We start from the raw sequence: 17,538 nt of genomic DNA on the forward strand, positions 1-17,538 counted from the left end.
TTTAAATAATTCATAGGTAAATCAAACACGAAAAAAATCAATAACTAAATTCTCCCTAATAAATAAAAATGGTTCTGTCATTTGTCATCTTCTAATACATTATACCACAAGGCTTTTTCTTAGTATTTTCATGTTATTTTATGGTTTTTTCATTTGATTAAATTCTACATATATTTAAATATAATAATAAATGTATATCAATTTAATTAATAGATTTTCCTTCTAATTTCAAAATCAACACACGTTTATACCCTTTGCATTTGATACTTTCGGTTTCCTTGTGCCAGAAGTTGTGGAGCTACTCAATAGAGTCCAACGAGTCATGCATAGTAATGTTATGACTCCAAGATCTATAGATGTTGTTTTTAAAAGAATTAGTTTTGACATCCAAAAAGGGGTTGCGACACAGCTTGTTGCTCGTTTACCCGCTACGTCTATGCAAAACTTTCTTCTAATTAAAGAATTTAAATAATAATTTTAAACCAAAATTTCAAAATTATTAAATTAAAGTCTCATTAGTTTCATTTGATTATTTATCTAAACTATTTTTTTAACTTAAAAAAGAAAAAAAAACATTAATTTTAATAATTCATTATTTTTCATATTTTTTATAAATTCAAACTTTTCAAATGTTTAGAATTTCATATTTATATTTTCTTTTATATAAATTCATATAATACATTGGTATGGTCTAAGTACAAACAAAAATAAAAATTTATTATCCTTTTAAGTATTATCTTATTTGAATTTATTTTTATTTTTACTTTTATTTTATATATATATTTTTTATAGTGCACAACTCTCACACACAATGAAAAAACAAAAATGTTGCTTTTAATGTTTTGGGAGAGTACAAAATTTAATCGGGTACAGTGTGGACCACCATGTGATCCCATGCACCATCACCCCTATTTACTCCACCACCTCCATTTCCCCCCTTTCCCTAAACCTAAAAATTTACTTCCACCATCTCCTTCATATTTACACACTCAGACCAACCATCTCTCTCTCTCTCTCTCTCTCTCTCTCTCTCGGTGTAAATTCTTCCAAACTGCTATGCTGTAAAAACGTAGTTCCGCCATGGACGCACAGGTGAGTTTTCATTTCTCCATTTTCGCTACATTTCTCTCGAATTTCTTCGCGAACTTAAGGTTTCGTTTCTCGATTCTCCAACTGTGTCCCTTGTTCCATTAATCAAAACGGCTGACGAAAGTTACCGTTTCCACCTTTTTGTTTCTGCAACGCCCCTTTCCCATTTTCTGAGTCGCTATCGTGTTACTACTCTAGGGCAAAATCAAAACCCGTGTGTGACCCTAAAACCCTTATCACGACGCCGTTTTACTTCACGAATACGAAACTTTCCTTTTTACTTTTAATTTTTTTGGGGGTATTATTTTATCCGAAGTTTCCATGAATAGATACTGATTATATTTGTCGAAGAGATAACTTTCAGACAATGCATGCTTGATTTTCGGATATTATAATCTTGGTTTGGTTTTATGTTTGCTTAATTTTAGGGTTTTTGGTTAAATCCCAAGATGCTTAACTTTTATCTCTACTGAAAAATCGGATTGTATTACGAAAAAAGTCTTTTGATTTTTTAACACGAGCCCTAAATCAAAGAAACACTTCATTCCATATGTGAATTTATCTATTATTAATCTCGATCTCGATGACGTATAATTACCAATTGATAGCTTACCTTTTCTCACGAGATATACACGAAGTCAAACATGAATTATCCTTGTTTTTTTTTTTTTGACTTTTTCTTGATAATATTGTGCATTGTGCATCAGTTATATAAACGATTTGTTTCTCCTTCCACAAGTCACATACTTGAAGTAAAATCATACGAATACGAATAAGAATAAGAAAAAGAAAAAGATGCATCAACTTTTGGCTCTTCTGATCATCTCTGTTTTCAATTATAATCCGTTTATCATCCAGGATAAGAGTAGAATGTATACGGATGCTGATTATTATCCTCAGGTGTATGATGATGATGATTATTTGGGTGACATTCTTAATATCTTGGATTACCCTGTTGAGACTTTGGAAGGAGACGCTCTTGTTGAAGATTGGGCGGAGAAACTTGGTCCTATCCCGTCGGAGGTTTTCAGAGAGATTCTCCCGCCGCCAGTCAGCAATGTCAATGGCGGTGGTGGTGGTGGTGGTACCGGTGGTTCTGCAGATTCCTTCCCGGAAAGTTGTCTTCTTGTAAGTAGTTTCATACCCTTGATTATTTTTGAGGTTTTCTTTTTTACTTTTTAGTATTTAATTATATTTATATGTTTGTTGACGATTTTATCCTCAGAAAGACACGCCAATTCTATATGAAGAAGAAGATTTAACCTTAAAAAAATCAAAACCAAGATCCTTTGAAGCACCTAGCCCTGATTCAGTCCTTGAACGCAGAATGTCCAGCTCAGCAGGCAAAACAATCTCATTCGGAACCGAAATCGCAATTCCGGTCAGGACTCGAACAAAACGGGCACGGTCAACCCTGACCGAGAGTCCATGGTCAAAGTCAACTCTACCAATCCCTCTTCAAAAAGTCAAGGAAAAGAAAAAGAGAAGAAATTTTGGTCAACAACAAAATGGTAACAATGAAAACAAGAAATGCAGCCATTGTGAGATAACTAAAACCCCACAATGGAGAGAAGGCCCAATGGGCCCAAAAACACTTTGTAATGCTTGTGGGGTCCGCTACAGATCCGGGCGGCTGTTCCCGGAGTACCGCCCGGCGGCTAGCCCGAGTTTTGTCCCGGCTTTGCATTCAAACTCTCACAGGAAGGTGGTGGAGATGAGAATGAAGGGTGGAGGAGTGAATGATGATTATTTTAAAAAGAAAGTGTGGAGCTCCAATTTAATAGACACTAGTTGATTTTTGTTAGTTGTTGATTTTTGAGCTTGTGTAAGACTTAGAAAATTAGATGATTGTTATGATTTTATTAAATAGGTGATCGTTTGTTTGATTTTTGGTTCACAATTTTGGCAAATTGGATATATTGATTCTTTCAATGATGATGAATGAAGTTGTGCTAGGAGAAATCTAACATTTGGGGTAGGATTTTTGAAGCAAAGTGTTTGATCATATGTTTTATGTGATCCAAAAGATAAAATTACAAAGCTTCAACTTGGTAACAAAAGTACTCAAAAAGGTGTAAACTTGTAAAATCTTTGACAATAGTTGTTTATATCCTTAGAATGACTTGCATAATGTTTCAAACTAACCTGCATGTGTGTACACTAGAGACATGTATTTGTATTTGAGCTTTGTATTGGTCATATTTAATGCTCCTGTAAATTTCAGTCTATCTAACGTGTTGTAAGTTTCAATCATCTAAAATGCATGACATTAAAATCTCTAACATTAGATTTTTTTCATTTGGTGAACTTTCTCATATGGATTTTTCAAACATTAAGGTATGTTTAGCAAAAAATAGGCGGAAGCCGGAGTTGTTTTTATTTGTGTAAATGTGTTTGGCTGGGCTACATATTAGTTTAAGAACAACTATGTTTGTCAGCGAGTGTTTTTTTGAGCTTCTAGCTTTTAACTTTAGCAAAAAAAAACTCGATATAAACAAAAAGTTTTGTTTGAGAGCACAAATTTTTAGCTTTTAGTTTAAACAAAAAAAATTCAAATCTAAGGTCTTTCGGAGTGGTTATCACTAACCATAAATATGTGTCATGTCACTGTCACCTCTTCATCACACAAAACCGTATTAGTGGGGTGTTTGGCTTAGCTTTTCACAGCCCAAAAGTCATTTTTGGAAAAGTTACAAAAAATCAGGTTTTCCTGACTTTTCCAAAAAGTTCTTTTTCCTTGTATCAAAACTCCAAAAGTAGCTTTTAAAACTAGTTTTGTCAAACATCTTTTGCTTTTTTTCTTTTCCAAAAAGAACTTTTGGCTGTGAAAAGCTAAGCCAAATTGAAAAACATGGCGGAATTAATATAATTAATATAATTAGGATAGAATATACCTGAATGATGCGTCGGAATTAAAAAACATGGCGGAATTAATATAATTAGGATAGAATATACCTGAATGATGCGTCGGAATGGATTGACGATGGATTGATTGTCTGGGTTTGATATGTTTATATGAATATATGGATATGTTTGGATAGGGTTCTGCTATTCAGAAATAGACGAGCTATTTCAACAGAAGAAGATTGAGATCAACTCAAATCTTAAACACTCAATTTTAGCTTGTTCATTTCATATGGGCAAATGCCCTATTTATAGGCTCAAAGGAGCCGGTTACATAATTGAATTGCAATCGTATGATTGCAATATGACAAACATATTTACAATATAGCCCCCTAGACTATTGAGGGACTAACACTTTATGTTACATCACAATAATACAATAGACATATAATAATTATCCTACCGACACTTTAATTTAATAACAATCCCTTCATTATTGAAAGGACACGTGTTTTCAATAATGTCTTCTTTAATAATGGCTTCTTATGTCATTGCTTACGTCATTCCTCCCGCCTCCGAAAAGACATGTTTTTGAATAATGTTTGCTTGTGTCATGGCTGATGTTAATCTTCCATGAATGGTGTTTCTTCTGTGTTTTCTGAACAGTGACTGCAATTGTGTCTTGGAGCATGCATAATATGTTTGCAAAGTTGTTTCTTGATATCATCGGGTAATTCAGCCAGTTGATGAGAAAATTTTTCGAAAGGTTGTTCGAATGTTTCAATTGCATTCATTGCTTCCGAAGTGATTTCATTGTCTGTTAAAGAGTAGATAATGAAAGTTTTACTAGCATAATTTACTCTGATTCTTGACCTTTGATCTTTACCGTTGCCAATGCGTGATGATGCTAAATAAACACCGGCAAGTGCAAAGATTAGATGTTCTTGTGTTGGGGATTCATGGGGTAGATCATCTTTTGTTGGTTTTGAGCCGTTGCTTATTCTCATGTTTGCAAAAGTAATACTTGGGACAATTAGTTGAGATTCTTCATCAAAAATTGGGTAGCTAGAATGCATTTTGATGAATAATCCTCTTTCTTGTTTTGCAAAGCGTATTTTATAATTTCTGATGATAGTTTGCACAGCAGAAGGGAATTCGCTGATGCAGTGTAGATTGGTGTCTTCTAGATAGATGGTGTCGATGAATCCATGAATAAAATAATCCCATAAAGTCATAGGATCTGATAAGTCGGCTAAGAAAACTGCTTTAGGACCTGGTCGTCTGGCTACTGGGTAAAAGCCCATCAGAGAATGGACTTCGGTGTATGAGATTAGACTGTCCCATAATTCGGCAAATTTTTTGGCAGATGGTTTTTTCATGGCTTCTTTTTCTGGTGTTCACATCCCATCATATTGCCACATTTGTGGTTAGTGGTGATCACTTCCAAAAGCCTAAAAACTACTTCATGTAGCATTTAAGAAAAAACTCAAAAAAAAATATTAAGTTTTTTTAATCAATTTGCAAAATTGCCATTAACTTTACTTGTCATCGTGATCTTTATTTTAAATAGGTGCCTTTTTAGGTAATTTTACACACATCAAAAGTTTTCTGCTATTTTTGTCAAACTCTTATATAACATATTAAAGTTATTGATTCTAGCTACTAACTATCAGTTTGTTTTGCCAAACACAATTAGTAATTTTGCTACAATAGGGATGTACGCTACTTAAAGTTTATTTTGGATAAAAAAACTTTGTTCTAAAATAAAAAACTTTAGGTTGTGTTTGGAGTAAAATGACTTAATTTTTTTTTACTTTATTGCAATATAGTGTTTGATGAGGCGATTAAAGTAGCTTATTAAATCCTTTTTTTTAAACTATTTGAGATAACTTATGATAAATCCACGAGGATTTTTCCATAAATTTCAAATATACTATTATATAGTCATTTCACGCTTATGTCATCTAGTTATCGACTAATTTTATTAAAAACTCCAAAGCTCTCAAAAGCGCGTTGCAAAAAACGTCCATAATCATCTCGTTGTTAGCAAAAATATTCCAAATCTTTTATAAAGGGGTGAAAGCTATTATACTTCCAAAGGTACAAATGTTCACCATCAAAAAATTTGTGATCAAATTTTCAAATACTCTGATTTCCAAATAAACGAAATATAAGCATAAACACTTATCTATCTGAAAAAGCAGATAACATCAACGGAAATTACATAATAGACAATTAAAAGAGACGGTTACTAGAAAACTACCAGACAGCTCGAGCTACCTACCAAAACCACCCAAAAAGACAACTCGGGCTGTTAGGCAGCTTGAGATGTCACCGAGCATACCCAAACTTTTATTTATTTTACTTTGTTTCATTCTAAAACATGTTTTTCATATGCATTCCATGTCACAAATTATGTAGTTATTTTTGGGGATCAAACTCGTTTTATATACAAGTATGCATTGTGTACCCCACACCATCCAGTTTGTATTAAGTCACAATTAAATCTCCATTTGATACTCGTGTTAATTCCTATTACACTAATGGCAAGTGACACTAAAATCACAAACACTTAATTGTATTTTTACGAAATAATAACAAAACAAGAAACTTAAACACCCAACAAAATTGGTTTACAAAGTAGTTCAACTCTCAATCCCAAACAACTATTACAAAATACAAAGACTGAAAATGTGGTTAATGTAAATGAGCTGAGGGAAAGAGAAATATGCAATCAAAACACCACGAGAAAGTTAGAAACAATGTACATACATATTTTGGAAAATTGTCAGCTATTTGCAACTCCCTCCACTTTGCTTTTCTTATTATTGGATAGATGAACGCTCAATAACTTCTTATAGCACTCTTGTGACAACTTTTTGTTTCTTTGTTTCTGTTCATCAAATCTCCTTTATATCTCATTTTGATTGCTTTTGGATCTAATCTTACGAGAATACCAATCTCAACCCTGGTTTCATTTTCAACCAGTTTTCTTAATTTTGGATCCAAAGTAGGCCAATGATTCTTCAAAATTAATATACAGAAACCCATGCTTTGTTGCCAATTGTTAACAATCAAAAACTTATTCAATCAACATAAAGCATAAAATTGACGAAAAACAGACGATATATCAATTATTTGAAGAAGACAACAGGCACAATCACATGACTAAACCGTCGTATCATGATCATATCAATGAAAACTCATGTTATCAGTAATACATGATCCAGATCAACCTTACAATACACCGATTGACGATATCATCTATCCAAACCCTAAAATTGATAACGATAAACAAAAATCAGGCTATAAGCAATGTTGATAACAATGAAACTAGTTAGGTATACGACGTCTTACATGATTTAATGAAATTTAATTGTAGTAGAGCTCAAGCCCCATCCCATCGTGAATCTCGTAATCCTGGAGAGTGATATGATCCTTATAGATAGTGTACCACTTCTGAATCCTGATCTTATCGGCGCGAGTTCCCGTCTGAGCTGCCACAAGCTTCTTCAGGTCGCCGATTGTGTCATCTTCGTTGCACTTCACTCGAACCTTCTTCCCCAATCTGTCATTCAACACCACCTCGATCATTTTGTTCGATTCAGAGAAAACAAAATCTCCAACCCCAAGTCCCCAACACGTAAGTGATTATTTTTTAGAATGAGAAAAAAAACCAAACTTGTTTGCTTTTATAGGCGCTGGTGATTACTTGGGGAGCACGATTCGAGAAGGTTCCGAGCGTGAGGGGTGGTTTTGAGCGTGTGTTTGTCCACGTGTAACAATTCAGCCCGCTCAAATGTGTGGCTAATTATAACTTGGATTAAATACAATTATAATTTAAATAAAAATAAACTTGTTCCAACACAACTACCAAATGTAAATAATGACGTCTTGTAGATGACCAAAAATACAAAAATAATAATACAAAAGGGAGGAATATAAAAGTATAAAACCTCCCCATAATCTGTTAAAAGACATATCTAGAAACAACAAATAGAAAATAACATCCAAAGTAACAATAATCAAGTTGTCAACATCCCAAATTAACCTAACCCAACAACAACTATGTCCATTTTCAACAAAATTATACTTTGTACATCCATCCATCCATCCCCTTTAATACAAAACCTGACATATAATATCATATCACTGTCACTGTCAGTGTCACTCAGAAACAGCAATTTCTTGATCCACCCTCCAATAATTACTATCATTAAACTCCTTCGGGTCACTAACATTCTCTTTCTCGGGCCCACCAGGTACAACTTTCCTTTTCAACGCCCCCGCCTCCCCCACAATCCCTTCCTTGAGAGCCTTATCCATCGCCTTTTCCGACCCATCCAATTCCAATTCTACCCCTACAAACTCCACATCTTCTTCAAACAACGAAGGCACTGGCGTTGGCGTTGGCGTTGGCGTTGGCGTTTCTACTGGTGTTGGAATGTCAACATCAGGGGTATTATTGTAATCTTCTTCAAACGGGTTGACCCCGGACCCAGGAACCGGAACCGGGATTTCAACATTTGACGGGTCTTCCCATCCTACCCATTCGGGCATCGGTCTGTCTGCAAACAGATCTTCTTCGTTTTCTACATAGTCTTCACTGAATGGGTTTGGGCTTCGGGTAGGGGCATTATTGGAATTTTTGGTGTTGAGAAAATCTTCATCGACATCCGTGCCAACCACCACATCGTCGTGATCCTCATTGGTGGTTGCCGCCCCGTTCAAGTTGATTTCGTCCATTGTTTCCGGTGACGTGGCGGTTGTGTCTCCCCCCATTTTATCGTCTTGGAAAGCAAACCAATTTGAATTTGTAAACAGATTGCTGAAAAGAGACAAAAAAAAATATTATTATTATATTCAAAATTAATGAAAATGAAAGTGGGTTACTTTTTATAGATGATTCTAGATTCTTTTACCTCCCTTGGTCATCACCTAGTCTTAAGGATGATATCACAACTTCAGCAGATTCATTGTCAAAATAACCCTCCTATACATTATAAAAAGGTAAAATTGTTATAAATATATTATATAAATTATAATAATAATAAACAAATAAATGAAAGATTTAGTACCTCATCATCACGCCCGAGAGTCCCATGACCCTGATATCAAAATAAATAGTAAAAAGCATAAAAATAGGAATTTAAATTTTTGAATTTTGAATTTTGAAGATATATACCTCTTCACCTTCCTCATTGTCATAGACATTATATCTAAATGCTTGGCTTAAATTATTTGCTAAAGCAGCAACATCATAGTCTCGATCATGATGAATGTCATCTTCATCACTATCCCTATTTCTATCATGAATTGAAGTTGGCCTCCTATATATATACATCAAATAAATAAATCATATGATATAATATTTTTATAAAAAAATAAAATATGATGTGATAGAATTATAGAAAGTTAGAAACACACACCCACAAGCCCATCTGTAAACATTTTCAACCATATTCCGATCCTGTAGAGCTGTAGCTTGCCACTCATTCCATTCGCTACTTTCCTAAATCACCACAAGTATTTAAATATATAATATTTATACTCATTATAATTATTTAGTTATAAATTTATAATAGATAAAAAAAACACCTGAATATGCATCTGAATGCGAGTATCGGTGTTTCCCAACTGCATGATTTTATTGGCAATGCGAGTGATGTGTCCGATGTTTCCAACTCGGAGTGGATTTCTTCCGGAAGCCAGTGATGTAGGCTGCATATAAATAATAATAATAGAAATTGTTACAGATTAGGTTTAAAAAATATTATTTGGATTTAAAGTAAAGAATAACTAATTACCTGATTAAGTTCTCCAGAAAGGAAAGGATTATTTTCTGTTTGAAGAATCTTAGCAAACAAACCGCATCCTTGAAACAGATGATCAATTACAGTATTGTTTGTGCTTTCTAAACAGGAATATATTATACTCTCGATGTGATGATGCAAAGCATTATTAAAAGGGTACCTAGGTAAATTCAACAATTAAAATATATAGAGTTTAATTAATTAGATTTAGATCATGGTTAATGGCTTACTCAAAGAAAAGATCAAGAATTCTTTGTATGGTTCCAGAGTTGATTAATTCCTTTTCTGCAACTTCATTTCCAGTTTTCAATAAAACTGCAATGAACTCCACAATCTGCAAGTAGATATTTATCGCTTATTAATATAAATTTGTTCTTATGGCTATTAAAAAAAAGACAAAAAATATTTTTAACAAAAATTAACCTTTAACCGATGCTTTCCTAGAGGAGGCTTCAACTGGCCATATGTAGTTGGCAAGACTTTTTCATCTAGTGACACGTTTAACAACTTCAACAAGTCACCTGAGACATTTGAATAATCAGTACAATGTTTTTGTAAAGCATGAAAAAATGAAAATAATATGTATAAAACTCACTGAGTTGAGGCAACATTGCTCCAACAGTTTCTTGATTGACTTGAACAGGTGACTCATATACATGATGACCACGAAAAGAATAAAATGGAGGTGAAGGAAATGATCTTTTTGGATCCAATAAAGATATGCACACAGACAATGAGTTCACAAGTCCAGATTTTGAATGTGAATCATCCAATTCCAATGCATGACCAAAAATCCTTGAAACAAAACTGGGAGAGATAAAAACATAGAAAAAAATATATATATAGTCATTAAACAGAAATTATAATATAATATATGAAAGGAATGAAGATATTAACCTTGAGGTAGAAAGTTTAGAGGCAAGAGGAGATGATGTGTTTCTAGTTATAGCACATAGAGTTTCTGCTGCATTTGAATGTACTTCAGGAGAACTCTGTAGTCATCATTATTTAGATACAATCAATCAATCAATATTAAATCATGTAAACATATAATATAATAATATATATGGACATATATTGAATATGAAATTGTACTCACTGATGGACTTAATTTATCCACAATCATCTCCAACAGATTGCTATCTGTTAACCATTGCATCACATCCACAGAATCGGGATACATATGATCATCAGCTCCAACAAGTCTTACCAAGACCTGTGTTTAGAAAAAAAACAAAGTAACCATTTATTTTTAAGTTATAGAAATCATAAAGCTCAAAGTAAAAGTGTAAAACAGTTAATGCTGGATGGAAAATTTACTAACCTCCATGATTGATGTAATTCCAATCAAATCAACCAGCTGTTGGAAAACATTTTGATGCACCTGTTGACATATTGAATAATTAGTTAAATGTGAAGTGTGATGATCAAAAAAGATATATTCAAGAATGAAATTAGAAGCTGTAATATCAAGTAGATAAGTTTACTCACTTGAACATAATTCATAAGTGGAACTGTCTTCCGCAACATGAGGCATATCACAACCTATGACACAGAAGAAAATATGTCAACCAATAGTTGCCCAAAATGCCCTTTCTCCAATTGATCTTTACAGTAGATGATAATACTTATATTCAATGCAAGAAACACCTTGTTTTAAAGAACATACCTTGCTGAAGTACCCAGCCAACAAGGCACTATGGGAACGGGTTGGCTCCAGGAATGAGAAAAGTAGATCCATTAGCTGCAAGTTTTGGGTTTGAAGAAGGAAATCATGTGAGAGAATGTAATGAAGCATGTATTTATGTAACAACATAATACTAAATAAAACTCAGAAACCTCTTCTTCTTCCACTAAAGTTTTGAAGATCACATCAATTTCACATGTAAAGATCTCACAAGCAATGAAAGGGAACCTAAACATGTACAATAAGTTATTAGACATAACCATCTTTGATCCAAATATATATTGTATACAACAAGAAAATGGCTTACTTGAAAATTCGTTTGCTATCAGCATCAGCTTGAGGCTCCTCTGTGATATATCGCAGTAATTGTTCAACTTGGACTCTGTCACGCAAGCTGAAAACAAAGATTTTCTTTAAGTATTCATGACATAGATTCTTGTCATCTTATTTGCAGTTTAATAAATGGAAATATCACAACTGTGGGAAGTATTAGCTCATTTAGATGGTGGAGGCAAGAAGATGAGTCTAAATTACTAAGATAAAAGTGGAATTACAAGTTGATGAGGCGACTATTCAAAGCTTTGCATTCTTGGATGACATCTTCCTCGTCCAAGAGCTCTTCCAATGTGAAACTTTCTTTGTCCAAGATAGACTCAATCTGAACATATGACAAAAACTCAGTGATCATAAATAACGTAAGTTATTAAATGAAACTTAATCATTATTACTTCGATGCTTAACTATATGAAATGAAGTGATACTTCTTTCATACAGTCAATCACCTTAGCTTTAAGCTCTAACGAGTCCAATAACTCACCAAGGCATATTTATTAGTCAATAAACATAATAACAAGATCTATTCGAGAGGAAGAATAGAACACGACTAACACAAATCACAACAAACACTTGGTAATTGACAATTTTCAGATTAAATTTCAACAACTTGTGTGCAAATAAAAACAAATCGTGTTGTTCTTCTAACTTACCGGTGACGAAGCAGAGAGAGCTGTAAGATGCCAAAACATGTTGAATTGTAACTGGATTTAGATCTGCAAAACCCTAGATGGGTAAAAGAGATGACAGAAACTAGAGATTAACGATTGGCCACTTGGAATAATTGAAGCAAAAGAGAACAAGAACCCTAATTTTTGGATTTTTAGATGAAAAACAGTGAAATCGATAAATTTGAGAGAGATGAGCTCCAAAAAATTTCTCACAATGAGCCAAGAGAGATACGAGGGTTGTGCGAACGGGGCAAAGACAGGGGCAGGTTGCAAAAGTACAAAAAGGTCCTGATACTGATAGGCATTAACAACCCTGCGTGTATTGGACATTTATGTAATTTTACTGTTGCCCTCTTTCTTATGCAAAATATTCTTTTAATTATTATTTTTCTTATTTTATAAGTAAACATTATATAAATATATTAGGGTTGATATCATTGTGACCCAATACCATTTTATGTTTTAAAATGTCTTACATGTTATTTTTTTTCATCCTAAGGGTATAAACTCAACTTCTTTAGTTTTAAAAAATCCTTATTTAGAAAATGAAGGGGTCAACCAGTGACCGCCTCCTAATCAGCAAGTAAGAGTGTCGTTACCCATCATCATCCCTTCTTTCCCACTTTCTTATTTGTTGCAACTCTCCCTTCTCGATCGAAACCACTAATCACTACCATCACCGACTGAATCGGTGTTCTAATCTTCCCGCAACGCATATGTTACTAATGAAAACCAATTTGATTTTGGAGTTCAGCTAACCAAGTAAGCCTAGGGTTCGATACACGAGACCATGGGGTCAATCTCAATCAATAAAACCTTGTTCAGTCCAATATGAAACCATGCTACACCGTAAGTAAAAGAAAGATCTTGCAAAGAAAGTTTAGTCCAATATGAAAACATATATTTTGTTATCAGTTAACCGGTTGGTGTTCCCAACCCAAAACCGGTGTTCGAAATCGTCATTCCAATCTTTCATCAACGTGAATCAAGATATGATTAGAGCAATTTTAAAATCGGTGAATATTCTGATCCGAGTCACGTTCCACAAGTGTTGGTAATAGAATCAACATTAACTATGATCCACCATCATCTGAGACATAAACATTGTTTGTATCCCTATTTAAGTGCACTAACTCCTAGGGTTGCCTCATTTGGCAGTCTCCACCCTCTGAGATCTTATCCCACCCAAACCCTAGCGTCCATATGTGTGCTTGAGTGTGTGTGAAGCCAACTTTCTGAAGGTTGAAAGAAGAAGGAGACCATCTTGGTGTTTGTGTGCTTGGTTCCATCGTGGATCGTGTATCTTCACTTTACATATGATCATTTGGAGGTAAAAGGTATTCACTTTGCTCATTAAATAACTTAGATATAATATTAGGTCACTTTATGATTTTTTTGTAACATCCGATTTTTAGGTATTTTCATTTTAGCCCTTAGCCTATTTAAAGTTTGCATATTTGGTCCCTTGTTGTTTAAAGAATCACAATTCATCCCGTACGTGAGGTACGCACAACGTACTTGTGAGAACTCGGATCGTGGAAGCCATGCTAGTACATTGGGCATACTAGCTCGGCCTCTAAACCCTAATTTTAAGGGTTTGCTCCTTATTTAATCAACCTTATGCCTACCTTGGACATTTCTTATCAACTACCCCTTCCCTCATAAACCCTTTTGGAGCTTATTAGTGATTTTGGTGCTCATTTGTTGAAGAATAAGGCTAGTAAAGAAGGAGGTGTTGCTTACAAGCTTGTAGATCCGGAAACTACTTCACCTTGTGCATCTTCAGAAGGTATAAAGTTTATACCTTGATGTGTTTCCTTTTTAGATCTCCATAAATGAGTTTTTATGAGCTTTTTATCCCAAAGCTTGAACCTTTGTGATTTTGGAGCACTCCAAAGCATTGTAGTTGTTCGTTCATGTGTTATAGGTCTTGTGGATTCATAAAAATGGTTGCTTGATCATTTCAATTGACCCATGCATGAGTTAAATGACTTAGAGCGTGATGAAAGTTAGAGTTTTGTGTATCCGGTCCTTTTTAGCCATGCAAAGGCTTAAAGTCGGTGACTTTATGGGTTAAGACATGCTATTATGGTCAGATCTGAAGTTGGGATAGGTGTCTTAACGGATTAAGACATAAAAGTTGATAAATGGGGATCAGGCAGAGTACGTCGGGTGTACTCCTGGCTACGCCCCGCGTAGCCAAGCCCGTTTAAGAATGGTCATTGATTGATTTGTACGCCTCACGTAAGAATGAGTACGCCCAACGTACGCGCTAGGCAGTTGACTTTTGCTGACTTTTGACCTTTGGTCAAGAATTAGGGTTTTGGACCATGGGAGGGGCAAAATGATCTTTTTTCCCTTAAGGGTCTTAGTGTGGAATTTGGACTTGCGAGTTGAGTTGAGGACCTTAATCATTAATTAGGGTTAATTATTGTGTTATTAAGCGGAGTTTAGTTCCGGCAGTTCGGGTGTGATATTTAGATGTCATCGATATCAGGTGAGTCTCCTCACTTATTCTTACCTGTGTGGTAGAATAGTTGTATTTGTGATAACCAGTTGGGTCTAAATGTTATTTTGTATGATGTCGTTTATGTGTGACTGAGAGTGTGGATAGTCTCCATGGTTGCTGATAACCCATAGGGCGTGTTGTTGCCCACTTGGACTGCTGATAGTCCCTAGGATTGCTGATAACCCATAGTTGTTTATTTATGTTGTGTTGCATGTGGTATCTTGGGGAACTCACTAAGCTTTGTGCTTACAATTGTTGATTTATGTGTTTCAGGTATTTCTGAGGATTATGGGAAGGCGAATGTCTGATTGTACACACTCGCTGGGAGATTTGTTACTAGGGCAGTCTGTGATATTCTGATATTTTATGATGATAATTTGTATTTGACATTTATGTTTTTGGATGACTTGGTTCATGAATAATATTTTGGTAATTTAAAAATGAACTTTTTGTTTTAAAATTTGGTATCAGAGCCCTGGTTTGAGGGATTTGGATGAACTCTAGGGTAATTCCAAACTCAAACTAAGGATCTGAAGATTTTCAAAAAAAAAAATCAAAGAAATGAAGATTTTTACAGAAGAAAAACCCAGTGAAGCAGTGTGTACGATCAACCATAGCTCGAGCGGTAGCTTCCCAAAATACATCAATTTATATTATGAGTAGTGTAGAGTTGATATTATATGAGCTAATAGAATTGCATGTTGGATAATGGTGTTGGGTTTTGAGCACCATAACACTTCCTAAGTGCACATGCAACCCTAAATGCTTTGGATCTATGTTTTCACTAATTATACATGCATTTTCTTTTTTCCAAAGCATTCACCCTAGCTAGCATACAACTGAAGCTATATATAATCAAACATAGTTAGGATACATACCTCTTGAGTAGGGTAGAGTTCTTGGCCTTTGAAAGCTTGAGCACCTCAAGTGTGATGCATCTAATGGTTCACAAACACCAATATGCAAGAGGAGGTTCTAAGAGAATAAGCTACTTGTCTATATGGTTGGCATAGCTATTGTTTTAATTCAAGTATTAAGTTGATTATTCGAAACATTATACAATGAATAATGAGTAATCAATATGACTCAAAAAGTTTTTGGGCCATATAGGATTAGTATTATTATTGTGTTTCACTTTGCATGTTTTGACTTCCCGAATAACTAGGTTATTCAAACCATCCACAGTCGATCATACTTTGGAAGTAGGTATTGAGGCAAGACTGTCGTGAATGGGTCTGTAGTTTGTCTAGGTGTTTTAGACATAGCTGCAGTGTTCATGAGTACTACTGGAATTAGATTCGAGTATTGGATTCAACCCACACTCATCTGAATCACTTCATGGATTTTATCGCGAGTGATTGTGAGACGATAATATCTTATATTCTTGAAACGGAAACATGTGAGTTGTAGTTGCGAGTCGGTTGCACATTGACATATGTACACGCACCAGTAACTTGGATGTTATAAAACATATTGTTGTGTGTAATTTGATGAGTAAGTACAGGCGAGCATTTGGGTCGAAGTTTATCCGTTCCTTTTACCCCATGTGGATAAAAGCGATATCTGTGGGCCCCTCGATGATTTAGTGATGACACCAGGCCTGGACTGATTTGATTTGTTCAATTAGTCAGTCGTCATAAATATGAAATCGGGAAACAACAGATGGACAGATAGAATGATTATAATCCATGTCTCAGTCCATATGATATCTAGAATGGAGGAATATATGATCCCTTCTCTAATGGACGCGTCAATGACTAGGTCAGAGTTCGACAACGACTTTTAAGAGCTACGATTGCTAGTCGGGTTGTGGAGTCGTACTTGCAATAATGGTTATTAGACTTATCCAAGTGGGAGACTGTTGGATTAATGTCTAAGTCCATAACTATAATTGGTATGTACTTGACCCGGGAATAGCATGGTCCATTTGGGTTGCATAGCACCGGAACAATATGAAGGATGGATAATTGAGAAGTGGTTATTTATGGTTTATTAATATATTATAAGTTCTAATATATTAATATGAAATCATATTATTTAATTGGTATTGATCAATAATTAATTGGGAATTAATTTTGTGATCAAAAGAGACTAATTAAATATATGGGGATTGATTGTGTAAATCATTTATTCTTATAATGTGGGCTTATGATCCATAGTTCTTTGTGTTGGGATATACCCATGTGGTGACCCATGGATGATCCATAGAGGTTTAAACCCATGGAGCATGAGGAATACGGAAGGTCATGCACATTAGGGTTTGCATGGTGTAACCCTAATCAAGCCACACTATATAAGAACTCCTCTAGCTCATGAAATCGAACCTAAGTAAGCTTACAAGAGGGCAAGCCGATTTTATGAGTGCAAGTAACCTCCTCTCAAGTTCCTCCATTGTTGGTGGTGTTGTGTGATTCCATTTGAGGTGCAACACTTGGGACACTAAGTTCTTAATGGTCCAAGGTTTCCAACTACAACAAAAGGTATGTCATCCAACTAGAATTTTGTAGTAAAGATACTCCATTGTATGCTAGTTAGGATGATGCTTTGGAAAAATAAAAGTCTGCATGCATATTAGAGAAAACATAGATCCAA

At 34.7% G+C, this 17,538-nt stretch overlaps 2 protein-coding genes and 1 pseudogene across 4 annotated transcripts; 1 reads left to right on the forward strand and 2 right to left on the reverse strand.

Annotated features, from left to right (window-relative positions):
* Nucleotides 1-919: 919 nt before the first annotated feature.
* On the forward strand, nt 920-2,975 carry LOC145157322 (GATA transcription factor 11-like). 2 transcript variants are annotated; one of them, XM_079076382.1, is made up of 3 exons: nt 920-1,092; nt 1,948-2,217; nt 2,315-2,975. In XM_079076382.1, exons 1-3 carry the CDS (start codon nt 1,081-1,083, stop codon nt 2,882-2,884), a joined length of 852 nt encoding a protein of 283 aa, XP_078932508.1. In that variant the 5' UTR covers nt 920-1,080; the 3' UTR covers nt 2,885-2,975. The 2 variants fall into 2 exon arrangements, with proteins under 2 accessions (XP_078932508.1, XP_078932514.1); XM_079076388.1 differs by having other exon boundaries at nt 923-1,092; nt 1,990-2,217.
* Nucleotides 2,976-7,041: 4,066 nt separating this feature from the next.
* On the reverse strand, nt 7,042-7,527 carry LOC145157339 (ubiquitin-like protein 5 pseudogene; annotated as a pseudogene). The gene is made up of 2 exons (XR_013737181.1): nt 7,291-7,527; nt 7,042-7,208 (listed from the first exon to the last, which is right to left on the reverse strand). The product of XR_013737181.1 is annotated as a ubiquitin-like protein 5 pseudogene (transcript).
* Nucleotides 7,042-12,712, reverse strand: LOC145157334 (uncharacterized). Its single transcript, XM_079076392.1, has 20 exons — nt 12,420-12,712; nt 11,988-12,091; nt 11,741-11,827; nt 11,586-11,661; nt 11,416-11,490; nt 11,238-11,291; nt 11,071-11,130; nt 10,846-10,962; nt 10,644-10,738; nt 10,342-10,553; nt 10,170-10,267; nt 9,977-10,080; nt 9,741-9,906; nt 9,532-9,654; nt 9,363-9,445; nt 9,119-9,263; nt 9,012-9,041; nt 8,856-8,926; nt 7,291-8,761; nt 7,042-7,208 (listed from the first exon to the last, which is right to left on the reverse strand). Exons 1-19 carry the CDS (start codon nt 12,456-12,458, stop codon nt 8,101-8,103), a joined length of 2,400 nt encoding a protein of 799 aa, XP_078932518.1. The 5' UTR covers nt 12,459-12,712; the 3' UTR covers nt 7,042-7,208; nt 7,291-8,100.
* Between the last annotated feature and the right edge of the window lie 4,826 nt (nt 12,713-17,538).

The sequence above is a fragment of the Lactuca virosa genome, chromosome 1 (genome assembly GCF_052849685.1).
Source record: "Lactuca virosa cultivar CGN04683 chromosome 1, Lactuca_virosa_CGN04683_v6, whole genome shotgun sequence".
NCBI classification, from domain to species: Eukaryota; Viridiplantae; Streptophyta; class Magnoliopsida; order Asterales; family Asteraceae; genus Lactuca; species Lactuca virosa.